The sequence below is a fragment of the Heterodontus francisci genome, chromosome 11 (assembly GCF_036365525.1).
Source record: "Heterodontus francisci isolate sHetFra1 chromosome 11, sHetFra1.hap1, whole genome shotgun sequence".
NCBI classification, from domain to species: domain Eukaryota; kingdom Metazoa; phylum Chordata; class Chondrichthyes; order Heterodontiformes; family Heterodontidae; genus Heterodontus; species Heterodontus francisci.
The window spans coordinates 55836730-55864682 of record NC_090381.1 but is presented as its reverse complement, the minus strand read 5'-3'; the positions used below and the strand labels follow the sequence as shown (position 1 = coordinate 55864682).

General features: G+C 38.5%; 1 protein-coding gene across 5 annotated transcripts in view; it reads right to left on the bottom strand.

Annotated features, from left to right (window-relative positions):
- Nucleotides 1–20973, bottom strand: part of smc4 (structural maintenance of chromosomes 4) — an 85645-nt gene extending 64672 nt beyond the window's left edge. For 2 of the 5 annotated variants that reach the window (XM_068042165.1, XM_068042170.1), the window contains exons 1-5: nucleotides 20903–20958; nucleotides 19823–20004; nucleotides 18197–18387; nucleotides 17596–17787; nucleotides 16435–16611 (exon numbers count right to left, since the gene is read on the bottom strand). In XM_068042165.1, coding sequence (XP_067898266.1) covers nucleotides 16435–16611; nucleotides 17596–17787; nucleotides 18197–18387; nucleotides 19823–19964 — 702 coding nt within the window. In that variant the 5' untranslated portion in view covers nucleotides 19965–20004; nucleotides 20903–20958. Of the gene's footprint in view, nucleotides 1–16434; nucleotides 16612–17595; nucleotides 17788–18196; nucleotides 18388–19822; nucleotides 20005–20275; nucleotides 20294–20768; nucleotides 20791–20902 lie in introns of those variants that run through there. The other 3 variants (XM_068042167.1, XM_068042166.1, XM_068042169.1) reach the window with 3 other exon arrangements.
- Nucleotides 20974–27953: the final 6980 nt, after the last annotated feature.

The following is a 27953-nucleotide window of genomic DNA, read 5'->3' as shown; positions in this document are numbered from 1 at the left end:
TGCAATATCAACATCACACAATTCATCACAAGCAATAAAGAAGCCTGGAGCTGAATTTATTTCCTCAATCCATTTGCTGGTGATATTTGTGGCCATTTTCACTGTTCTGTCCCTCTCAGTCTTTTCAGATAAAGGTACTTCTTTAATTTTTCTGAATAATTTTGTCTATGTTTCCAAAATCACTATACAGCTGCTCTGATACTTTGATAAAGCACTCTTTTACATATTCACCATGTGGGAACAGCTTTTCCCATTTCAATCTCGAGCTACCACAAAACTGGCAATGCTCGAGCTACTTGATTTCACCCACTTAGTGAACATATATTTTTCCACTTGTTCTTCAGCTCCTCCACAGCTTTCTTTCTGGCAATTCCAAGTGGATAATTTTCAGCTAAGATAGTGCGCTTTTTAGTGAAATGCCTCAAGATTTGATTTCTTGTTGTTGGCGAATTTCTCATTGCAAATGAGACACACAGGAAGGCCAACCCGAATTCGGGATCAATGCAAACGTATCAGTCCACTCATTTGGAAATTCTCAATTTTTCTCTTCTTTGTAGACATTTCCAAAACAGCCTCAAAACAAGGGCCACATTAATTTTGTTCTTTACTGATTTTTACCGCCATGCGCGACTCACATGATCCGATAGCAGGCAAGAGCTCATGATGCTATTTTATTTGGTAAAACAACCAAGATTTTTAGATACCTGATTATCTTTTTACATCAGAAAAGCATTTAGGTCACAATTTTCTAAAAATTTATAGTAATTGATAATGAGCTGCAGGCAGCTCCAGAGGTGCAGATTGCGACCCCTCGACTAATGTGTAAAGAATGGTCAAGATATAAAAAGGTGTTTCAACTAAATATAGTCTGTACCTATAAAGCAATGATTTACACAGATGGTGCACATCACAACCATACTGAAAAGTCGGTACACCTAGTGAAATTAGATTATTCCTAAGTTGAATGACTGCATGCCACACTTGCTAGATTTTAATAAGACACATTGGTGATCCTGGACTCTAAGCTGCTCCTGAGTCTCTGCAATTGCAACACTGATTTGACCTCATGCAGTAGTCCAATGAAGCAAGCTTTATTCTGACATTACTTTAGTCAAAAAGCTCTCCCAACATAGACAACATACAACTATCTAGCTGAGCCAGTGCTAAATAAAAAACTGCAAACTGAAAAAGATAATTCCAGTTCAAGTAAAGAACCTAGGGTTGCACCTCTGAACCCTTCATTGTTAATGCTTCACATTGAAATGATGGTTAGAAGTAGCTAAACATGTAACAGGATCAACTTTCTGGATGGATGACTCATACTGCTTAGAGGATGATTTAATTTTAATAAGAAGCAGTACCCACAAATGTATTGTAGGATCTAAAATAAGTGCTCATCCAGGAAACTGATGGATTCACAAATCTGTTTGAATTAATAAATTCCTGCTGGGGGCGCTGTAGTGAATGACAACTAATAGCTTAATAATCGCCATCAACAGGAAAACTGACATCCAAACAACCGTATTTGATACAAGTTATTTTTCCATATCTGACTAACACAAATTTATTATTTTACCCATGAATTTAAGATTCAAAGCAAATATTTTTAATTTAATTGCTTTTTGCCAGCAGATTGTTAAATCTTTAAATACAAAGAAGCTGTAATATCATTGGACTTATTGTTTTTCAGGTAAGCTTCAGGTGAATAATTTTAGCTGTTATTTAAATTGACAATTCTCCACTAGGGGACATTTTGTAATTGCTACTTTTCCTTAGCAAGATAGAAAGGGGACCAAAAAAAACCACAAATGGAGCCACTGAAATACCTCAATGGTGACAGGATATAAAATATTCAAAAGCGAATGATTTGACCATAGTCAATCTCCCGAGAATTAAGAATGAGGCAAAGGTTTCCCTGATGATAAAGTTAATAATTAGTTCAAAACAAGAAAATTCTCATTTTGCCCAAATCCGAACAAAGACCATGTCTGCCACATACTTTCTATTAAGTATTTTGCTAGTGGAAAACGCAAGAATTTATAAAGTAGTATAGGTACTACCACAGATCTCTAGTACCCTGCCAATTGTCTCCTTGCTATGTCAGTACAGCTCCAATCAGAACCAGCCTCTGGTTCAGCCAATTTTCAATCTCTCTCAAGTTTATTTCCATGCCTGCCTACCTTGAGGGTCAGCCACTTGTGTATGTCAAAAGCCTTAGGAAAACTCCAGTATTCCTGTTTTCTTGGGGTCTATTGTTCCTCAAAGACCTCCAATACATTTGTTGGAAAATCAATGCAGATTCCTTCTTCAAAAATCAAATTTTAGCTGTAGCATTCTCTTTCAGGATGTTCATTAATATTTTATCCACACGATGTTATGTTCACTGGCCTATAGTTCCCTAAACCATCCCTCTATCTGTTTTTAAAGATTGGTATTATGTTAGCCATTTTCAAAACCTCAGGTATCACTATTTCTGATGATTACCGAAATATAATGGCAAATGCTTTCAATGGCCACTTCAAGTATCCTTATACAAAGTCTATCTGGGATTAGTGTCTCATCTTCCTTTACCGGTCAGTGACTGTCATATCTGAAAATTCTGTTTCTGTTATACTTCCGCTGTGCCTCATGAAATTTCCATGTCAGGGAGATTGCCCTTAGCCAAATAATTCATTCAAATACACTTGCTATCCCATGGCCATTTCATTTTGCTCTTTCTGTTGTCTCTGGCCCATTCAGACAATGCAACAAGCCATAATTAAATCAGGTATGACAAGTCATGAGTACCCTACAGTCAGTAAAGTATTAATGAGGTTTGTAGCAGCATCCATGAAAATAAACAGCTCAGCATTGAAGGTAGACCTTTGGCTTGCTGTATGCTTTTTAAGAAAATCTGATAATTCAATACAAATTCCCAATTTAGAAACATTTCTTTATATGTAAATAAGTCTACATGAAATAGAATTAATGTTATTGAAGTATGAGACAAAAATGGTAGGAAATAGGAAAGATGTTGTCCTTTTCTAAATATATTAAGTCATTCACAGCTCAGTTTGTTAAATGTAACACTTCCCATCATGTTTGAATGTCACAATTAAAACTATACTCATGTTTGAATAGCTCCCAGCTCCATCTCGCTCCCAGCTCCATCTCGAAGGTAGATGGGTATTGTTTTCTACAGCCACCCAAGGCATGTAAAAAAAAGGCCTCACACCTGATGTTCCTCCAGAGCAACAAAAGTAAACTTTTCCTATTCACCATTTCAGAAAAACCTAATAGCCATTTTCTACCCGTGATTCAGAAGTTGGCTTTCGATGTATTTACCGTGCCTTTACAAAAATAATAAAAGCAAAGTTACAACTGATTCCCAGGACATAACTGGGGCAGTATCTAGAGCATTCAGCATTCCCAGCATTGAGTAGTGTTTAAAAGTACATGAAACAAGCAGAGCTCCAGGCTAGTGCAGAGAAAGCCCTCATGGGGGAGAAATCGAATTTGTGGAAGTTTGCAGTCTTAATTCTGCTGCCCCATCAATCAAAACTATTATCTAAGCTCCAACAGTTCTGGATCTTAGTCATTAAAAATTTCTAGGACCCTAACACCAATCCGCATCCCCCCCCCCCCCACAACCTATCCCAAACAATTATCCATGATCCTCAATCTTCTCCCCTGCATTTCCGACTATATGCGGCAATGTGCTGTTTCCGTCCCTTTGGAAACCCCTCCAAATAAATACTTCCACCACCAGATCCTCTCCCCAATGCTTCCATAATTTACAGATGAACATATGCCACATGCTAAGACAAGTAATCACTGCCACACACCAGTACCATTCCCACGACATCCATGCAATTTAGTTTTACAGTAAACAGTATGGAAAAATAGTCACTGATCATATTGTATTTTTGAACAATGGTATGTCTTTCATAAGCCTATACTGATTCAATATTATAGCTTTTCTCGTTCTTGAATGCTCTATTTATTCTCTGATGGATGCCAATGCTTTTCCTACTAGATACCAAGCTAACATACCTCAGCCAGGAGCACACTTAACTGGTTTATAAACTTACTGCAATAGGTATTTTCCCATAATCAGGTACTATTACAATATTTACTAAGCTTTGAAAGTTTCCAGCAAAGCACTTCTTACTTCTGTCTTAATTTTCATAAATATTTGTCATGAGAATTTATTATGGAAATAGGAACAAAAGTACATATAAAATCAGTATCAGAGGGTTTAAAATAGTCTTCTCTGCTCTAAAAAGGCTGGGATACTTGCACAAGATGCCAAACTTCTTCCAAGGCAGACATTTGAGCTTGGTGACCTCCACACTAATAAATCAGCCAGCCAATCCAGCACCAGGCTGAGGAAACAGGAATCGGATGTAGCACAGGAATTGATGAGTAGCATGGGCCAGCCTCACTGTTGAGCTGGACCATTGACTCCAATTGATAAGCAATTCATGCAAGCACTGAAAAATTTTCATCTACTGTTGCTTTATTATAAATGAGAATTCTTTTAGACCTCCATCAGTTCTGTGGACAAACCCGTAGTCCTGACCCAGCAGTCCTTTCTGAAGGAAAGTCACACAGCATCAGAAGGCCATACTCTCCCCATTTCAGTTCAGAAGACAAAAAGGAAACATGGGTGATGGAAAGAAGTTAATCTTTTAATGCACATTAATTTGTTTTGATCTTGTAAGTAGAAGAAAATAGTCTGCAGTCCAAGCTAATTAAGTTGGCTAGGATTTGCTGAAGTTTTATACATCCAAGTTCCTTTCGTCTCTGCAGTAATGCTGCAGATAGTAATATTAGGGAGTACAAAAAAAAAAGAGAAGACTGTGAAGAGTAGCCTGGACAACTCATTGCCATTTCAACTGCTGGAAGCATATGCATGTTGCATTCCCCACCAATCTGCAAATGACAGCTTTATGACAAATTAAATTCAGGAGCTGGCTAACATTTGCCCTTTTGTTTTCCCTCTTTCATGAGATTTGAGCATCGCAGGCAATGTCAGCATTTGTTGCCCATCCCTAATTGCCCTTGAGAAGGTGGCGAGCCGCATTCTTGAACTGCTGCAGTCCATCTGGTGTAGGTACACCCACAATGCTGCGAGAAAGGGAGTTCCAGGTTTTTGACCCAGCAAGTGAAGGAACAGCAATATAGTTCCAAGTCAGGATGTGCGACTTCGAGGGGACGTTGCAAATGCTGGTGTTCCCATGCATTTGCTGCCCTTATCCTAGGTGGCAAAGGTTGTGGATTTGGAACATGCGGTCAAAGGTGTGGCAAGTTGCTGCAGTGCATCTTGTAGATGGTACACAATGCTGCCACTGATGGACAGAGTGAATATTGAAGGTGATGGATGGGGTGCTGATCAAGCAGGCTGCTTTATTCTGGATGGTGTCAAGCTTCTGGCACTTAAGTGGCAAGTAACATTGGCGCCACACATCAGCCCAAGCTGTGGACACGGACTGCTTCAGTAACAGAGGTGTCGCGAATAGTGCTGAACAGGCCCCTTGATGTCACACTTGGTCAAATGCTGCCTTAACGTCAAGGGCAGTCACTCGCACCTCACCGAGTTAAGTTCCTTTGTCCATGTTTAGACCAAGGCATAATGCGATCTGCAGCCGTGTGGCACTGGTGGAACCCAAACTAAAGAATCAAGGGGGAGATTATTGCTGTGTAAGTGCCACTTGATAGCATTGACGACGACGACACCTTCCACCACCTTGAAGATAGAGAGTAGACTGATGGGACAGTAATTGGATTTGTTCTGCTTTTTGTGGACAGGGCATACCTGGGCAATTTTGCACATTGTCAGGTAGATGCCAGTGTTGTAGTTGTACTGGAACAGCTTGACTAGCAATGCAGCTAGTTCTGGAGCACAAGTCTTCAGTACTACTGCCGGGATGTTGTCAGGGCCCTTAGCCTTTATTGTATCCAGCACCTTCAGCTATTTCTTAATATCACGTGCAGTGAAATCGAATTGGCTGAAGAATGACATGTGAGATGCTGGGGACCTCAGGAGGAGGCCAAGGTGGATCATCCATTCGGCACTGCTGGCTGAAGATGGTTGCAAATGCTTCAGCCTTTTCTTTTGCACTGACAGGCTGGGCTCCCTCATCATGGAGGGCGGGGATACTTGTGGAGCCTCTTCCTGTGGTTAGTTGTATAATTGTCCACCACCACTCACAAATGGATTTGGCAGGACTGCTGAGCTTTGATCTGATCCATTTGTTCTGGGATTGCTTAGCTCTGCATCACATGCTGCTTCTGCTGTTTAGCATGCATGTGTTGTAGCTTCACCAGGCTAGCTGCTTATTTTTTTTTTTTAAAAAGATATACCTGGTGCTGCTCCTGGCTTGCTCTCCTGCACTCCTCACTGAACCAGGGTTGAACCCCTGGCTTGATGGTAATAGAGTGAGGGATATGCCAGATCATGAGGTTACAGATTGTGGCGGAATACAATTCTGCTGCTGCCGGTGGGAAAGGACATACCAGGTGCTGGGACACTGGCTTTAAGGTATGATTTGGTGAGTATGACTGTCAGGCTGTTGCTTATTGATCAAATTGGTGCAGAATTGGACCACAAAGAAAAAACGTCAACCTGGGTGTTTGGTGTCACTTCTACTAGGCAGGTTGACTACCTCCCCTCATTTTGTCCTAATCAGCTGTTGAAGTATAACAAAAACGACTAGGCGACAACCAAACTGAAGAGAAGGGAACGAAAGTAGTGAAAAAGTTCATATCTTTGTCAATTCAACTACTTTCAAATCTGCATTTTAAGATGCAATTTAAGGAAGCACTGAACTTGACAGCACAGAAGGAAGCCATTCAACCCATCATGTCTGAGCTGCTGTTTGCTGGAGCAATCCAACTCTATCCCTCTAGGCTCTCCCCATTGCCATGTACCTTTCCATTAAAAGATCTGGAGTACTGTACATAGTTTTGGTCTCCATATTACAAAAAGGATAAAATAAAGACACCAGTCAAGGTTTTACAAGGTTGAAACAAAAACTGAGAAATTATAACTATCAGAAAAGACTGAACTAGCTGTGGTTCTTCTCTCTAGAACAGAAGGTTGAGGGATGGAATAATACAAGTCTTTAAAATTATGAAGGTGTTTTATAGGGTAGATAAAGATGTTTCCAATTTTTTTTGGGGGGGGGGGGGGGTGGAATCCAAAACTAGGAATTATAAATAGAATTGGGAATTCAGGAGAAACTTCTGCACCCAGTGGTTAGAACATGGAACTTACTACCACATGGAGTAAAGAAGGCATATAGCATGGCTGTACTTGAGTGAGAAAGGAATAGGTTATGCCGATAGGGTTAGATGAAGTAGGATGAAAGGAGGTTCATGTGGAGCATAAACATTGGCATTGATTAGTTGTGCCAAATGGCCTATCTTTGTACTGTAATTGCTACATAATTGCCTACTAGCATTCAAGGTGAACAGCTGCAAAATAGCAGCATTTCATACAATGGAGTTAATCCAAATACATAACTTCATCTTTTGAAAATGGACAACTATTAGAACTGGAGACATCAGCACTTAATACCACTCTTTAACCAACACGTTTTGCAGTTTATCATTCACTGATTACATTATTATAATCTTTGTCCACTTGCATTATAAACTATAAAACCTAATAGAAAGCAATTAAAAGCAAATTTTCTAAGGTGAAATTCTCACAAGGCAATCACTTCCATGTGCCCTGCCAGTATAAAATTGTCTGATAAAGCAAGACAACATTTTCCTTGGCGACAGATGCATGCTCAAAAACTAGAAAAGGACAACAAATGAGGAAGGAGAGAGGATAACAGGCCCTATTAAATGAAAAAATAAACTTGCAAAACATCTAGGAGGAAAAGAGCCATGATATGTAAATACCTACATGAGCACTCTTGAAATAAAATTGCATACACTTTCACAACCTAGGCTTGTACCACTGGTTCCAGATTCTGCTGCACAATGAAGCAGCCAGGTTCTTCATGCCTGGCAAAGTAATCAGCTATTTCCAGCACCTACCATTACATATGTGCTCTCACCCTATTCCACTCATATCGACACAGAAAAGATTATTCACTTTTCTAGAACCAAGCAAAAAAAAAAGTAGTTACAGATATTTACAAACTTCCCAAATTTTCTCATCCCACTTACACACACCAGTACCCTTACAAAAAAGGGAATGGATTTATACAGCGCCTTTCATGACCTTAGAGTTAATTGTATGCAAATGTGGGCATGAACTGGGAATTCATTTCTGTTCTTATAAATAGGAACAGATTCAAACTGTGGTTGTTGGGTTAGGAGGTGCATGCTTGTAATGTGCATCTCTAATAAATGTAAAAAAGTGCGTGTAAAGATTGGCTCCAGTTCTACCATACTTCACCACCTGGCTTTCTGGAATAGAACACTCAGGACATCTCAAAGCCCTGTATAGCCAATGAAGTACTTTTTGAATGAAGTACTCAATGTTGTAATTTGGGAATCATGGCCACCAACTTATGCATAGCAAGATCCTACAAACTGCAATGTGATATGACCAGACAATGCAGTTTTGTGAAGTTGACTGAGGGATAAATATTGGCCAGGGCACCAGCAATAACATCCCTGCCACTCTTTGAAACAATGCCAAGGGATTTTCTATCTCTCACCTGAGAGGGCATATGGGGTCTTGATTTAACATCTTATTTGAAAGGACAACACCTCCGACAACTCCCGCAATACTGCATTGGAGCTCCTAATTCATTAGTTAGTAAAGAAAGGAGTTTCAGAGAGGAGACAACTTTCAGTCCATGTATGTCACATATCCATATTAATACCATGGTGCATTTGTTGACGAGCACTTGTTGAGTTCCATCGTGAAACCCATTAAAGGTTTGTGATTAAAAAATACATTTCCTATCTTTATTTGTAAATACAACCCCTTTTGTTTCTACTCTGAATGCAGCAGAAAAGCTTACTTGGATTCAATTTGCCTAACTATTTAACATTTTGAACACTTTTACCATATCCTCTCAGTTTCCTCTTTTCAAGAGATAAATGACACAAGGAAATCAATTATTAAAGTCATGCCCATAATTTCTGGGATCAGCCCTTTTCTGTACCATCTTCAATAACTGAACATATTTTTTGAAATAAGTTTAGTTTAGAGATACAGCACTGAAACAGGCCCTTCGGCCCACCGAGTCTGTGCTGACCATCAACCACCAATTTATACTAATCCCGACATTAATCACATATTCCTACCACATCCCCACCTGTCCCTATATTTCCCTACCACCTACCTATACTAGGGGCAATTTATAATGGCCAATTTACCTATCAACCTGCAAGTCTTTGGCACGTGGGAGGAAACCAGAGCACCCCGAGGAAACCCACGCAGACACAGGGAGAACTTGCAAACTCCACACAGGCAGTACCCAGAATTGAACCCGGGTCGCTGGAGCTGTGAGGCTGCAGTGCTAACCACTGCGCCACCCTAAAGCATACCAAAACTGCTTGCAGTATATACATGTAGTCATATGAAGGCCAAATATAGTTATAAAATGACCTCTGTGAATCGATGGCACCTCTTGCCATGCATCAAAATTCTGTTTTTTTTTTATCAGCATGGGACATTGTGCTGATGCAGTGACCAATCCATTAAAACCACCAAAATCTATCTTTGCTTATTTACAGATACAAAGTAAATTTCAATTTATCACATAATCATCATCAATTGTACCTCTGCCAAGTGTCCTAATCTTAAATCTTGTTAAATTGTATAGGCTATTTCCCCGCTTGCTATATTTGTGTAAATTGATATGGTACTAAACCAAATTTGGCTACAATTGTTTCCGCAGTCATTTATACAAGTTAACAGGGATTCTAACACTGAACTTTGTGGCACTCCAATAGCTGTCAAGCAGGTTCACTACCCATCCACTATGATTAGTTTTGATTACAAACCAACTATTTGGCAATCAATTTTATTGGGCTTTGGATTTGTGTAGTAGCCAATCATGTAAACTAGGATCTATTCCTTCCTTAATAACAGGAAGTTTATATCCGCCATCTCTTCCCTATCTACCAGGTCTGTCATCTCCTCAAAGAAATCTAGTCAATTATTCATGGACGATTTTCAAATTTTAAAAGCCTGACCATCTTGGATTAGCTCTTACCCTTCAAGAGGTTCGCTTAGTTTGCTCCTGTTTGGAACAAGAATTCACATCACTCAAACTTTTATTGAAAACCACTCTTGAAGGCTAGTTTTTCTAGTCAATAAGGAAAATTTAAGAATTGTGAATTTTATTATATCAGAGGGTCATGCAGGCCCCCACCTGCCAAGAATGAGGCACATTAATTTCACCACATGGACATTAAACTTCAAATTGTTGCTGGGAAGAAGAGGGCCTATTACAAGGAATTGCCAGGCTCCTAGCCGGAAAGACATTTTTGCATACTAGCAGAGTGTTGGAACAAAGGAATCAGTCCCTGCTTCCAAAACACAGAACGGATGTGGTCAGACCAGTTTAGTCATGTGACTAACTGGCTACTGCAGAGTTTTGAACTGAGTTTTAAACTGGAGAAAACAGTGTTTGAAGTCAGAAAGCTCCTAGATCAAGAACATCTCTCTCCTGTCTCTCATCTTTCTCACCAACTTTGGAAGACACATAAACCTACAGAGAAAAGTCTCTTACAGTAAGGAGGATACTGGGCCCCAACGAAAAGCAAGAACTACCTACAAAAGCACTCTAGTGAGCTCGAAGCACAGTAACAAGAAACTCTTCAGGTATTGCCTCAAACCTCTCCACTTGATTCATCTTCTGCTCTTTTCTGTCCATATCTGCATGCGTGTATCGCGTATGCATGCTAGAGAGGGCGCACTGTGTATCCGTAGACATTAACCGAATTAGAGTTTAAGTTTTAATAAATTTCACTTTTCTTCTTTAAACCCAAGAAAGCCTGTCTGTGCCCATTTCTTTGCCTTATAATTGGAAAGCGGTGAACAAGGATTCACCAAGAAGGAGCTCAAAACATGGTGTTTAAAATTACATCCTGCTACAGTAAGACCAGGTGAAGGCTGAAAGGGACCCCTAGACACCTTTCTCACGTGGTCGTAACAGAAATTTGGGTGCTAGCATCCGGAATTTTACCCACAGACAAACGAGAGAAATTGGAAGTGGGAAACCAAATTGTTCCCAATCAAAAAAAAAGAGCAAGATTAATACAGATTTTCTTGTGGTTGTGTGTGATTGAATACTAACATGTCTGCACTGAAGCTAGTAGCACTCCAAGCCAGGGTGAAGTAAATGGAGATAAGTTAAAAGCACTGCGTATGGAGGAGTTGAGGAAAATGGCTGAGCAGTGTACATGGCAAGGCTAGGTAGTCTATAGACCTAAGGCCAACCATTTTTCCCTTGAATCTGAAGAAGCAGAAGCAGTGTCAGAAGTAGACTCAGACACGGTATGGCTAGCAAAGATATAATTGGATCAAAGGACACTTGAATTAGAAAACAGAGAAAGAAACAGAGGAAAAAAGAGAGAGGCAGAAGAGGGAGAAAGAAACAGTGAGACTTCCAGAAGGAACATGAAGAAAATGAAAGGCAGGAGGGAAAACAGAGAAAGAATATTCCAGAAAGAATCCGAAGAGAGCTGAAGCGGCTTGAGTTAACTAGGGGTGACAGAGTAACCCCAATGAAAGCATGGCCAATATGGAGGGACATAATTCAGGGCTGGGTACAAAATTGCTAAAACTCGCTCAACTAATTCCAAAATTCAATGAGGAAGATGTGGAAGCATTTCTTGTGTCTTTTGAGAAACTGGCAAGGCAGTTAAAATGGCCAGCTGAGACCTGGTCTCTTTTACTACAAAGCAAGCTAACTGGAAAAGCCCATGGAGGTTTATTCCTTGTTGCCAGATAACAGTTCATCAAATTGTGAACTGACTAAAAATGCTTTCCTCAGGCCATATGAATTAGCACCTGAAGCCTATCGCCAACCGTTTAGAGCCCTCACAAAGCATACTAATCAAACTTATCTGGAGTTTAAAAGGAATAAGCAGCTGGCTTTTGATCAGTGGCTGAGGGCTCTTAAAATACAGTTCAACTGTGAGAATCTCAGGGAAGTAGTTCTGTTAGAGGAATTTAAACACTCTCTCCCACTCTCCATGTAGAGGAGCAGCGGGTTCAGAGAGCCTGGCAAGCTGCCGTTTTGGCTGATAAGTTTGCTTTAATTTATAAATTGGTTTCCCGGAGAGAACCTTTCCTAATCACCCCACAGATCTGAAAAGGACAAAGGGTGGGAAGGTGATCTCTGCCCAAGCAGTCCTGGGAGAGAAAGGAAAGCAGCAGACACAGGGGGCCCTCCTCCAGCCAAAAAGGAAGGTGCTGTGAGCAAGAGTGAGACCCGGAGACCTATGTGCTTCCACTGTAATAAAGCAGAGCATTTAAAAGCTGACTGCTGGAAACTAAAGGGAAAACCGCTAGAGTTAAATCAGGGCACACCCGCTCAGTGAAAACAGAAACCTGATGGAAAGCACAGAAGCAGCTGTGGCTTTAACTGCAGTAAGAGTGAGACCCAGGAAGCTTATGGCTGCAAGTGCAAGAAAGCTTAATAGGATTCCTGAGGGTCATCAAGGCTTTGTGCCTGAAGGGAAAGTAACCCCATACCCCTCGAGTGCAATAAGCAAGCCCCCCACCTGCCAAGACTGAGGCACATGAACATTAAAACTTAAAATTGCAATTCCGACTGGAAAGACATTTACATAGCAACCGACAGTGTTGGAACAATGGGGACCCAGTCGTTGCTTCCCCAATACACAGAAGTGGTCAGACCAGATTTAGTCACATGACTAACTGGCTGTCGCAGAGGTTGGAGTGGCACAGGCTGCCCAGTCTGAAAGTGAAGCAGAGGGAGTCCCTGATTGCTACTATATGGGAGTTCTCCTCACAGGCCTGAGAGCAAGGAGCGGACAGTAGTTCACCAGTTAGTGGTGCCGCAGAGATACCGGAGAGAAGTATTAAGAAGGGCCCACGAGACTACAGTGGCTGTTTATGCTGGTATACTAAAGACCAAAGCCCGCATAAGACAGCAGTTTGACTGGCCAAAACTCCACAAGGATGTGGAGGAGTACTGCAGGAGTTGCCACATGTGCCAGGTTGAGGGGAAACTCCAACCTACAGTGAAACCTGCACTCCTAAGTCCTGTACCGATGTTAGGAGGACCCTCGAGCAGAGAGCTGGTGAACTGTAAGGGACCCCCGCCGAGAACAAAAAGGGACAGACAGGCACAAGGCTGGAAAAAATTTAGACAGGGAAGGGGAAAAAGTGACCCAAGAGGTCAGGTTAGAGGAAGTCTGGGAGGAATCCCAGATGAAAACCCTTACTGTCCGGTCAGACAATACGAAAAATGTGAAAAGTTAGACCCCACATCCTCCTACGTAAATGCAGACTCTAGAAGCATCCCACCGGAGTTGCTAACAGCATTTACAGGAACTTGCAGAGACAAAGAGAAACCTCTAGGGGGCACAGAAACAGTGAGGGTGATGCCTCACCCGGTCAAAGTGCCACAGGAGAGTGCAGTTAAGTCTGCACAAATACCTGCAGGTAGGAGTGTCCCAGAGAGCAATGGGGATATGAACAAAACATCCTCCCCTGCAGTCGGAGGAAAAGGGAACCACCCATCCCCTGAATCCAAAGCACAGAGAGTTCAGGATAGACCTGCCCACTACTAACTCTCCTGAAAAAAAATGACCTCAACCATCACAAAGACCCTAGGCAGCCACAGAAAGGGGACATGAAAGCAGCACCGGCACCAAGAAAAGACAGGCAATTTTAATAAGCTTTAGGATTCATGAATGAATGGAAATGAATGACAGAGATGCATGGTTTTTCTTTCTGTATCTTTATATATATTTTTTCTCGCTCAACCTTTTTAATGAAATGCGCCTTTTTTTCAAATCTCATTTCATTCCCCTGGGTGTGGAGGTGTCATGCAGACCTCCACCTGCCAAGAATGAGGCACATTAATTTCTCCACATGGACATTAAACTTCAATTTGTTGCTGGGAAGAAAAGAGGGCCGATACTAAGGAATTGCCAAGCCCCTAGCAGGAAAGACATTTTTGCATACTAGCAGACAGTGTCATAACAAAAGAACCAGTCCCTGCTCCCAATACACAGAATGGATATGGTCAGACCAGTTTAATTACATGATTATCTAGCTGTTGCAGAGTTTTGGACTGAAAGTTTTAAATTGGAGAAAACAGTTTTTGAAGACAGAAAGCTCCTGGATTGAGAATATCTCTCTCCTGTCTGCTGTCATCTTTCTCACCAGCTTTGGAATCCGTTGAAGACACATGAACCCCATGAGAGAAAAGTCTCCTACAGTGAACAAGGTTTAAGAAGAATACTGGACCCCAACGAAAAGCAAGAATTACCTACAAAAGAACTCTACAGTGAGCTCGAAGTACAGTAACCAGAATCTCTTCAGATATTGCCTCAAACTTCTCTACTTTATTTTTCTTCTGCTCTTTTCTGTCCCTATCTGCGTGTCTGTATCGCGTATGCATGCTAGCATGGGCGCATCGTGCATCCGTAGGCATTAACCGAATTAGAGTTTACGTTTTAATAAATTTCAACTATTTTTCTTTAAACCGAAGAAAGCCTGTTTGTGCTCATTTCTTTGCCTTATAATTGGAAAGCAGTGAACAAGGATTCACCAAATGGGAGCTCAAAACACTGTTTAAAATTAAATCCTGTTCTGGGTGACGGCTGAGAGGGACCCCGAGACACCTTTCTCACGTGGTCGCAACAAGAGCAACAGGTTACAATTCTGGCATCGAGTGGGGAGGACTGATTCAGGAAACTTGAAGCCCTTGACAAGTCTTTAGCAATCCCAGTAAGTCATCTTATTTATTTCATACAGACATAAACCACATTTACATTTATTTTTCACTGAGCTATTAAGTTAATCACAAATAACTGTCAAGTGACATTTACAAAAAGGACTTTATAAATTAAACATATCTCTCCTTAAATATGCGAGTTAAGTCATGATTAAATGTTAAAATCCTGAAATCATAAATGCAGATGTAACCACATTAGGGATAATTTTAACATATCCCGTTGGGATTGGGCGCATCACTGGTTTTAGACCCTGATTTTACTTGCCATCGAAGCCAGTGGACAACAACATTGGGCAGGGTACAAAACCAGTGTTCCACCCAATCCTGTGGGCTACCCGCCCAGTGTTAGTAAAACAATGGGGTAATTTTAACCTATCAATCTCCAGGAAGTTACAAAAAGTGATTAGACACAAAATTGGGGGAAAAAAAATGTGCACTGGCAAAGTGAGGAACATTAATAATTTGTAAACATTTTTTCTGCAACTAATGCAGTATGCTTAATTTGCATTCCCAATACTAATAATTTTTGGCACAAAATAGAACACTGCATTGTGCCGTAGTTATTTAGATACGAGTATGTAAAAAAAAGTGTGACATAACCAACGTTACCTCAAAGCTGTACCAGTCCTGAAGGTATGTGGAGCTGCTCACAATCTGTTCTCTAAGATATATGTGTGACCATGCAAATTTTTTTTTTTTAAAAAAAAGGTACCACGTATTGAAATAAACTGGCTACGCACAAAGAAATTTAGAGGGACCACTGCTACCAACTAGCATACTCGAGCAGCCCGTAAAATTTCAAATCTGGGCCGGCAAAATTTACAAGCGTGAACAAACTGCTTAAAATGCTATGCGTGATACACTGATGTTTTTCCAAATACTTTCAACCTTAATACAAAATTAGGATGGGCTCAACCTTAAGTTAGGTTTGACTATAATGTGCAGCTGCAAATACACTGGCTTTTACTTTTAATATTTCAGCAAGTTGTTTGCAAGAACTAAACATTTACTAATTTAAAGCAAATAAAAGTAGCATCTAAATACACTTACAACATGAAAGGATATTCCTTCAACAACAATTTAAGTAGTCTTTTTCTTCTGTAGCATACAAAAATTCATTTTTCAAATGCAATGATCTGGCGGTGATAAAACCATGTCACGCTGCAGCAGCACAAGTAATATTGGCGTTTTTTGGCTTCATTATCACCACGCCAATATTTACGTGCTGCTAAAGTGTAACTGGCATTTTCATTAACATGTCTACCCGGAGGTTTCTTGATTATGTGAAAAATGACAATAAGTAAAGCAGTTCATTGAATAGGAAGCAATTTTCTCTGAATTGGCCTTAAAGCACTAAAGCAGCAAATAATGGCTTGAGTTATGAAAGCAGCCCTGCAAACCATGATGTGCTGCTACAGCAATTTAAGGGAATAGGAAAAACTCTGCTGGTTAATTTCTTCCACACGCATGGATTTTTTTTTCCTAAAAGACTATTTCCATTGAAATTAAATATAGTTCAAGATAATCTTAAGAGACTTACCTGAAGGATCAAAAATCTGTTGTGATCCAGATCAATTCCATGGCTGCGAAGCAACATTCCTACATCTTTGAATGTTGATTTCTTTCCATTAATATGGTAAACTGAAGAATTGTCCTTGTAGGCAGTTCTTGAAACGTAGAACTTGCTATTTGGAATAACTTCAAAATCATCATCCTCCTTTCATTAAAAGGATTGTTGAAAAATTGTTTAATAACTCAAAGATGCAGCATATAGTAATTTAAACAATTGTGATTTTAGTTAGATCACAAAAACAAACATTTCTCTTAATTATTACGAGTTAGTTTCTTTAAAGATCTAAATTACTTTTACATCTTTGCACAATTCTATAAAAAGTTTATTAAAACTTATACTGGATACACAATGGTGAAAAGGATAGATGAGTAATTTATATTTTAATAAATGTTTAAAATTGATTTCAAATTTTTAATTTCAAGTTTTCCATAGTACAACTGATTACCATTTAACTCACTTCTCAGGATATGTCATTTCACAACATTCATCAGTGTACTGCCTATTATATGGTCAATTTTACATACTTAAATACCTTCAAAATCACTCCAAAAAAAAATCTTATTCATTAAGGGCAAAAAAATGCCAGTACCACCATTTCCACTGCAGTTACTGGACAAGACAGACAAATACACAAAAATCACTGATTGTACAGTCAAAAATTAGTTTGTGGTTATACAAAAATTTCCTTTAAAGTATTTTTGGCAAGAAAGTTGCTCCTTCGTTTTGGTTGATGCTTTCTTCCATTTATTCTATTTGACTGAAGCAAAACATTGAAAATCAGTAACTGGTTTATTTTCTACCACATTTCAATACCCTTAGAAAGCATTGTGTAGACATTTACTGTATTTAACAAATGAAGACTAATAAAACTTTATTGGGTTACATTAATATATTTTACTGATTGAGCACATCCAAAATAGAAAAACAAAGCCAATTAGGACTTCTGATTCAATATTTTACTTAAATGCTAAATATTTTAGTTCCTCACATTCAAAGTAGCAGGAAGTATGGAAAAAATGTGAACTAATCAATCATTTTAAAATTGTATTGTGGTCAAAATATTCAAACTGTATAAATGTATAACTTTTTTTTGGAAAATGAACAATTTCAAGCAATTAGTATAATTACCTTATCTATGATTTTTTGAAAGTGAACTTCCACAGTACAGCTCTGAATGTCTTTGTGCTCATCAGAATTGTGAATGAGTACAGACAATTTTTTGGAACGAATTTTTTGGGCCCGGTACCCAAAAACAAACAGCATTGAGTCAATCACATTTGATTTCCCACTCCCATTTGGTCCAATAATACATGAAAATCTCTGTACAAAAAAAAACATTGCGGATATTTAAAAAATATTTTTTTCTGACCATTATTATGCACCATATACTGAAGTTGCAGTCAGCATAAAGTGTGACATGCAATACTCCCAGCTGTCCATTTACACCAACAGTTCTAAATACTTATTTTTCATGAGGATTTTATTAATGTCACTGCATTCGTGTAAAAAAACCTCACTTTAGTGTTAAGACAACATAAATACACATATTAAATCTCAAATTCATGCCAATTCTAAATTTAGGGGAACTGACCAAGCATTTTTCAGTTTCACATCTCCACCCAAAATGTTTCAAAACCTGCAAAATTTCTCAGTCACAAGCAAAATTCAAGCACAGCATATTTCTTAAAATGAAACTAGATAACAGTATATTTTTTTGGAAAAGTTTTACCTTGTGAAAAGGACCCAGGACTTGTTCCCCTGCATAGGATTTGAAATTTTGGTTCACTATATGAGTTATCATGAGGCGAGGAGCTCCAGGTTCATTGGTCATTGCTGGGGGCGGAGGAGGAGATATGCCAACTAAAATTTCTTCCAAGCTTCGATTATCTATTGGTTCAACTGACAATTTGGAGACAACATCTAAACAGAAAACAAATTAAACAGTATTTGACCAAGGAAAAGGGGTGGAAGACAGTTGAAAGTTTCACCACATTTCTTTATAAAAGGCCACTGGAGTTTACCTTAAATATCAATAAGTTGATACTTTTCTTACAAAAACAGATACCATCATACTGTTAATACATAAAAATCTTAAAAGTATAGGTATTCAAAAATTAAAACTTAAAAATTGTATAGTTAAAGATCTACTTCCCACAAAAATAGTCAACACCGAAAATATTTTGCTACCAGTTTTTTTTAATGGATCAAAAACATTTTCTAGACTGATATTTATAGTTCATGAAATTATTCATGCATCATTTTTGTTGAAAAAAATCAATATTCATAACCATGGGTAACATATTTGAAAGATGAAGTGCATTAACTTTTTAATTTAATTAATTAAGTGTATGTTTAAAACCCACTGTGAGTTTGTGTGGGGGGAGGCAGTTCCACAGTCAAATATTTTACATTTACAATAAAGTTCATATTGATGCTCTGTTAAACATTGCCACAGCATACATTTCAGGAACTTTCCTTGCATTCACGCAAAAAAACTGAACACAAAAATACTGTACGGCAGGCAGTAATGGCTAGTAAGTATTCAACTTGCACTAGTTCAATACTGCTATTGAATCTTGTACGTTTGCCAAATACTTGCTTTTAGTTACTGCAGCAACGATTTAGAAAAAACTAATTCTAACCAATTTCTGACGCGAACAAGTGTTTTAAAAACGAAAATAATTTTGCACATAAATTACCCTTCCTCTCAACTCTTAAGTTAAAATCTCTTACACCTTCATTAGCTCCCGAACGCAGTTTTGTATTCCAGACTGCAGAAACTCAACCCCTCCCCCACAATTCGTGTACTGTACAAAAAACGCGCAAAGGAAAAAAATGGAACACAATGAAAAGAAAACTCAAACCCCATTACGCTTCAGCGTAAAGCGCAAAAAAGCTGTTTTCAGGATAAACGTTGGCTATTGCAACGCACACACATGTCCATGTTGAAAACCGGCATAAAATCCAAGAACAAACTTTCCAGGAATAAGTAATCTGTTGAAATTGTCAATGAAGCTTATGGAGTTCAAATACCATCTTAGCAAAAATTGAAGTTAACGTTGATTGCTTTCATCACTCTACAGAATGGGACTGCATCCGTTAACTCAAAGTAAAAGTACATGAACATTTACAACACGATTCCAAACTATTTCAAAAGGAAAAGCAATGGAATCGTCAACCTGTTCAACAATTAACCAGGCGGTTAAATCCAATCTCAAAACGAATTACAAGGCAATAGTAATAGCAACTTCAATTGGTTAAAAAATTACAAGAAATGAAATGCGCTCATTTTCAACAGTACGAGTCTTAAATACAAGTAAAATTAATCATACACGATAGAAATAAACAAGTTTACCTCTTGTAGTCTCATCTCCATTTAGTGCGGTTGCCTTTTGTTGGATATCCATTTCGTTGTCAGACTCATCCAGGGGATCAGTTCCCCCCGGACCCAGTTTTGTGCTTTGCTTTGCTGTGGAAGACTTCGTATTGGCAGGCATGGTTCAACCTAGACCAGCAATTGTTAAAACCTAAAATGGACTTAAGGCAAAATAAGTCATCCCTTCACTGCCATACAATTCCTTCCCCTCCAAAAGGCAAGTCCACTTCTTTAGACAGTTAAGATATAAAATGAAAATATTTTTAAAAAATCAGCTTCTGAAAAGAACCACCACTAATTCCAAATTTGCCGCAACCCTACTCAGATTAGGAAAAGTTACTGTACTTTGCTGTAATCCAATGCCACATCATGACGTTACAAAAGCTGGATCTAAAAGTCAACCATACAGATAGCACAAAAGACAAAACTCACCAGAAGGAGCACATCATTTACTCAAAATGGAACAACTTTTGATCAAATCCAAAAAAAATCTGTACATAACGACGTATATTTCAGCCAGTCTACGTCACTCTAACCTTAAATAGGCGCACAAATAGTTTTTTTTTAAAAAAGCACAATTTGACATGGTTCTTGCCCAATATTAGTCTCAGTTAAAATGAATCGGTTTGAATTTAGAGTTCACCAAAGGCTAAGACATTCGAAAGTTACAATCCGGGAGGAAAAAAAATCGGAAAAAATAACTGCTCTAAAATGAAAAATGTTTTAAAAATGCTGGCTTAGATAATTATCGTCGTTATTCAACGAGCGGGAGGACACTCACATATCTCAGTTTAATTTAATGCAATACCCGGAATTGGGTTTAAAAAAATTATAGTTATCAGCCACTTCCCTGAAACAACATGTTTACAAATTTGTCATGCATCTCATCCCGCTAAAAAAAAAATCATTTCCACTACATCAATACCATTGAAATCAATCCTAGTCCCGATTTTCCAACGCCGAATGATTACTGATTTTTTTTTTTAAATTTTACGAATATTTTTAGATCACTTTCGCACGCAGAAAATAAAAAATAAAGGGAAAAATTCGAGCGCTCACCTCCGTCCCAGTCGAAAATGGCGCCGAAAACTAAACTTGACTGAAATTCGTTGAGGGACAAAGCATTGTGGGTAAGCCGGTTTGAAAAAATGGGGCCGATGCCAATTTTTAAAAAGTCAGAACTAAAATTGAATATCACGGGACAGCTAGTTACCTTAAAGGAGGGCCGGTAAACTAGTGCTGATCAAATTAAAAAATATAGCGCTTTTGTTTTGTGCGGTGGTTGCCGTGTTGGTTGCCAAGAAGCAGCTCGTTGAGGTCTCGCGAGGAGGCGCGAGGTTGAAGAGGATTTGGAATTGTAACTGAAGTGGGAGCGGTGGTGAGCAAGTTGTATAGCTCTGTAGCTTTCTTTACATCTTGGAGGTAACGTGGTGGTGGCCTTTGATCGCGGATTCCTATTATCCATCCCGTGTGTAACCCCAGTCGTTTTATGTTAAATGAATTGTGTAAGAATAAGACTTTAAGATTGTGAGCCTGAGATGAAATGCTAGCTTGGCCCATTACTGCTGCTAGGACAAACAGTTGTTGCCATGTTGTGTGACAGTGCATCAGGGAACCCATTTGGCCCATTCAGCTCATTCCTGCCACAATTTTCAGAGCTGTCAGAAAGTGTTCATGATCGCTAGATTAGGCACATTACAAATCCATGTTAAACACATGGAGCTGTTTGTACTTTCAAGAGTGAGATGCATTTAGATAATTCATAATGTTTCAACCAAAATGAGTTTCTCATTCCCAAATGGGTGAAATATGTCAGGACTCACACTTGTCCTGTGGATAGAGGTGTCCAAACTGCAGTTAGTGAACCAAGACAGTGTAACTCAAAGTGAAAGGGCTCAGTTCTGTCTGTGTTTGTATTTCTTGCTGTTCAAGTTTTGTGGGCTTGGGGGTTTGGAGAAAACTGTTTTTAGCCATGTTGCCTATTGTGTGGATAAATGCTAAATTAGAACACCAAAGTTAGTAACTGAAGCATACAAATTAATAAAAATATTGATTTGTAAGTTCTAAGAGGCTTCATGATGTGCACTTAAATAGCTTACTAAATTAAAAAGTTTGGACACTTGCATCTAAATATGCCTTCAGTCCAAATACTGATTCATTTATATTATTGCATGTCAAATTTATATATTTGTTGCATTGGATTATGTTGAAGAAAACAACTACTTTGTTGTAGTGTTATGTACACTTGATTTGTGTATACATATGCATTGAAAATCTAGTAGTAATGCTTTGACTGTTTGGTAACATTTAAATAACTTTCAAATAAAAGCTTATTAATATTTAGCAAGGATGTGCAACTGATTACATTCTTGTCAATCTGGCAGCCACTGGAGACATTGCAGTTAGTGGGATTGACGGCAACTGTTACTGGAGTTAATTTAATCCTTGCGCCTAACTCAGTTTCTAAAGAATGAGGCTGAAGACATCGCTCTTGAAGGAACCAAAACATATCCTTTTAATTAATTTATTTTTTGATTTTTGTGATAGGAATTAGGTTACAAACAAAAAAAATCTTTGTAAATTGCAGGAATGTATAGCTTTAAATTGATATTAGTAAATTATTGACTCCTGTTTGAAATTTGAGATCTCGTACAACATGTGTGGTCCAAACTATTGTCAAAGCAGATTTATAATTTCCATCGTATGCATGTATTCGTTTTTTTAAAATTGGTTTCCTTAACTAGAGACAAAATAGGACAATTTGGGTTGATTCTCTTTTGTTTCCAATTTGATAACACTAAAATAAATAAAGCATCACAAATTTTTCTTCTAAAATGCATTTGGATCCTGTTCAAATGGTTTGTAACAGAGTTAAGCATATTGTACCGAATAGTGTCAAGTATAACGAAGTAAAAGCATTGGAAATGCTACTGTGCAAAAGGTAGTCTGATTTAATGTAATTTTACTTTGGTCATAAAGTTAGGCATTTTTCTAGTCAACTTTGATATTCACCAGTCACTTTATTAAATAGAATGTTGCTGTAGCAAACATTCATTCTGACAGCTATAACATAAATTTGTAAGAAATTAAAGACAACTATTCATCCTATTGAAGCACACGCCAAGCATAGTAGCTGGTCCATAATAATGGTATCTAATTGTTTGTTAGATGGCCTGAGTGATTTCACTTGTTATGTTAGGTTGTTAGACTTTTGAATAAAATAAAAATACTTATTAGTTGTTCAAAATTTACTTTTTCATTCACTTCTATTCTGTTTTTTCTTTATTGACCTGATTTGAAGTACTAAGTTGCACTATAACTCTATAATATGTTAAAAATCTTGAATCTCAATGCACATGATCTCTGCAAATTCTTAGTTTCCATTGTCCTGTTTTAGCCACACTTTTATGTCAGCTTTCAATTCTAAATTTCTATGTCCACATTTATAATAGAAACTGCCAATGTTAAGTTGATCATTGTAATTGCACCCTCGGTCAGTGTTGGCAGTGTGAACAATGATTTGGGTGAATGAATAGTGAACTATATATCCAACTTTGCTGACAACACTAAGTTAGGTGGCACAGAAAGTTAAGAAGCATTGATAGATTAAGTGAGTGTGCAAAACTGTGGCAGATGGAATTCAGTGTGAGGAAGTGTGAGGCCATTCAGTTTGGACCTAAAGAAAGATAGATCCAGAGTATTTTCTCAATGGTGAAAAGTTTGGAACTGCAGAGAAACAGAGAGATTTAGAGGGCCAAGTACAGAAATCACTAAGAGCTCGTGGACGGTACAAAGGATAGTTACAAAGCTAAATGAATGCTGGCCTTTATCTCAAGAAGTCTGAAATATAAAAGAGTGAAAATTATGCTACAGTTCTATAAAGCTCTGGTTAGACCACATCTGGAATACTGCATTCAGTTCTGGGTTTCCAGGTCAGGAAGGATATATTGACCTTGGAAGAGATGTAGTTCAGAATCACCAGAATTAGAGAGGGGCTAAAAGGGTTAAATTATGAGGGCAGGTTGCTTAGACAGGGCTTGCACATATTTAAGTAGAGAAGATTAAAGAATGCTCTAATTGAGATGTTTAAGATGATTAAAGGATTTGGTAGGGTGGATAGGGAGAAACTATTTCCTCTGGTGGGGGTCTAGAACAACGGGGCAGAACCTTAAAATTAGAGCTAGACCATTCATGAGTGAATTCAGGAAGCATTTTTCACACAAATTGTATTGGAAATCTGGAACTCTCTCCCAAAAACTGATGAGGTTAGGGTAATTAAAAATGTCAAAACTCAGGTGGTAGATTTTTGTTAGCTAAGTGCATCATGGCATACAGAACCAAGACGGCAGGTCTGTCCAGATCCAGAAGGGTGTGAAGGAAACAAACCGCTGTATTGGGTAGTTGGACAAAGTGCAGATAGATTGTGTTTTTAAATTAGTTGACCCATTGAGTAGGCTAGATTATGTGTATATTTTTTGTAGTAGTATGCAAACAGAAGTTGTACCTATTGTATCAAATGATTCTGATCAATCTCCTATGTGTTTTGCTTACTTTGGAATAAAACTGCTTACAGTTCAAATGAAGCTGCTCTTCACTTAGTGTTTATTTGGCCTGCCTTCAGCGAGATTAAAGGAGTACACATACATAAGAAACAGAGATCCAGTCCAGAACATAAGTGAGTTTCATTGTTATGTTTTCCGGTCTTGTTACCACGAGTAGATTTAGGGTAGTGGGTGTCAACGTCCGTAAGAAGATGGTGTTTAGACTGCTTGTGGAACTGACATCACTGAATCTGAGTAGATATCTGTGGCAAACCCGAATTTGAAACACCCCTTTAAGCCAACACTTTTCCAAAATAAAAAGCCTTAGTTCTTTGAGCCTATCCTGATAACTAAGGGTCCTTAGAGTAGATATTAATCAGTAGCTCTCCTCAGCCTCTTTCGGGGCCTCTATTTTTCAACATGTTAGGTGACCAAATTGGAACACTGTATTCTAGAAGTACCCAGCCAGAGAACTTGTCCTCGTATTCGTTGTCCCAACATTCTATTTGCTTTCATAGCTGAATTACATAGGATATATGGCACAAAAATAGACCATTCAGCCCAACCAGTGCATACTGGTATTTATGCTCCATTCAAACCTCTTCCTGTCTTTCCTCAGCTAAATCTATCAGCAGAACCCTCTATTCCCTTTTCCCTCATATGCTTGTCTAGCCTCTCCTTAAATGCATCTATACTGTTTGCTTCAACCACTCACTGTGGTAGTAAGTTCCACATGCTCACCACTCTTTGGATAAATAAGTTTCTTCTGAATTCCCTATTGGATTTTTTGGTGGCTATCTTATATTGATGGCCTCTAGGTATGCTGTTCCCCACAAGTGAAAACATTCTCTCTCTATCAAAACCTTTCATAATCTTAAAAACCTCTATGCAAGAGGAAAGAGACCCTGCCTGTCCATCCTTTCCTGATATGTATACCCTCACATTTCTGGTATTACCGTTGTAAATCTTCTCTGCAGCCTCTCCATTGCCTCTATATCCTTTTTTGTAATATGGCAACAAGAACTGCACACCAAGATTCTAAACAGGTTTAGCAAAACTTCCCCACTTTTCAATTCTATCCTTCTAGAAATAAACACGAGTGTTTGGTTTACTGTTCTAACCTGTGGCGCATCTTAAATGTTGGTGTATTTGTACTCTGAGATCCCTTTGTTCCTGTACCCCACATAGACTTGTACCTTCCAAGTAATAAGTGACCCTACCTTCCTATTTGTCCTAGAAACATGTACTACCTCTCATTTATCTGTGTAGATCTTCATTTGCCAATTATTTACCATTCTGCAAGTTTATTAATGTCCTCCTGTAATTTGTTGCAGTTCCCTTCAGTATTGACTCCATTTAGAAACTTTGCTTTTGATTCCGAAGTCCAAATCTTTTATGTAAATTGTGTGAACAGCACTGATCCTTGTGGAACACCACTACGCACCCTCTACCATTGTGAATAGCTACTCTTTACTCCCACTCCCTGATTTCTGTCTTGAAGCCAGGTGGCAATCCATTCTACCACTTGACCCTGGACTCCACATTCTCTAACCTTATTCATTAGCCTGTTATGGGGCACCTTATCAAAGGTCTTTTGAAAATCCAGACGATTTACATCTGCTGCATTACCATTGTCTACTCTGTCCGTCACCTCCTCAAAAAATTCAATAAAGTTGGTCAATGAAGATTTTCCCTTTTGAAATCTATGCTGACTATTCATTTTAGATTTTTCTTTTCTAGTTCTTCTATTCCCTCCTTTATTAGGGATTCATTTTTTTCCCTACCACCAATGTTAAGCTTACTGGTCTATATAATTCCCTGGACATGTTTTATTCCCCTTATTAAATGTAGGTATTACATTAGCTATCCGCTAGTCCTGTGGCATTACACCTTTTTCTAACAAATTATTAAATATGTGTAGTAAAGCCTCTATGTCTTTCCTAAATTCTTTTAAAATATGTGGAGGCAATGTATCTGGACCAGTTTTCTGTCCTTTTTGAGTTTGATTTGTTTATGTAATACATTATTTTCTTTTATTTTAAATGCATTTATCTCATGACTCATCTCATCATCCAATGACATCTCCACCTGTTCTATCTTCCCAGTAAATACTGAAGCAAAATCATTAATATTTCTGCCATCTCTCCATCGTTACCTGTGACATTATCCTATCTAACCCTTAATGGCCCTATTCACATCCCAGCCTTTTTTTAAATTGATGTGCCTACTATTTTGTTTTATGTTCTGTGATTATTTAATTGCATAGTTCCTCTTTGCCTTCCTAATTTTTTTGACTTCTCATCGCATGACTCATTCATAAACGATAATCGCTCGGTCCTGTTCTTTCCAGCCTTGAGCATGTGACCTTCCATAGTATATTCATGCCTGGATTTGTCCAAACTCAAATGCATCGTGCTGCACTTGTCTATATTGAGAGATATCCGCCAGGTTTGGACCCATTCACCCATTGTGTCTAGATTTGCATGAAAACATTTTGCACATGTCTTTATGGATTGTTGTCCAGATTGTTAATAAAGATAGTGAAGAGCAGTGAACCTAACCCTAATCCTAGTGACTTCATGAGTGGCTAGCCCCCACGCAGAACTGTTACCAGTAATAACTATCCTGTCTACACAACTAAAACCAATTATTTTTCCTGTCTAAGATCTACCCATCATTCATATAAAACATAATCTGCCCTAACAGCCTTTTGTGCAGCACTTTTATCAAAGCCTGTGAAAATCCAGAATATTTACTGGGCTTCTGTCATTCAGGAACTTTGTAACCTCCTCAAATAATTTAATCAAGTTGGTAGGATTTCCTGTCTTTTCTCCAAAATCATGCTACAATCACCTAATAGCCCCTTCCCTTTCAAGATGAACATGTATCTCATCTCCAATAATCATTTTAGAAACTTGCCTACAGTTGAGTTTAAAATAATGGACCTACACTTTCTGGGTTTTGATTTTACAGTGTATTGCACACTTAGGGGAAAATTTAGGTTAGATGTCCACTCTTTGCAGGTGCAGATTGCTCATGATAGACCTGTCCAATTGCTTTATTAACTGCAGCGTATTTTGAAAGTAGTGTGTAGCTTTGCCTAAAAAACAACAGTGACTACACTTCAAATAAAAAGTGATTGATTTTCCATGAAGTGCTCTGGGACATCCTGAGGATGTGAAAGGTGTGTTTTTCTTTAAATGTCAGGAACTGTATGAGAAATTTAACAATAAAATAGGAATTCAGAAATTGTTCTTTACCATTATGGCATCTCACTGGCAGATTTTAAAATTCAAACTTTTCACTTTTTTCCTTTCTGAATTGTTATCAGTGTAAGATTTCACAGATAGCAATTTCCATCTGCTAGGGACTATAATTTACATGTGAGGCTAAGCGGTGAGTGGTGGCAGTCTATCCAACTGTGGAAGATGTAACAGCTTACCCATCAAGAATAGGAACCCTGACCAGTTTTCCCCTCCATAACTTAGGTACTGTGGCCAGTTGTAGTGCTTCTGTTGCTGTCCCAGCTGAGATTGATTAACTTAGCGTGATGCATTTATAAATAATTA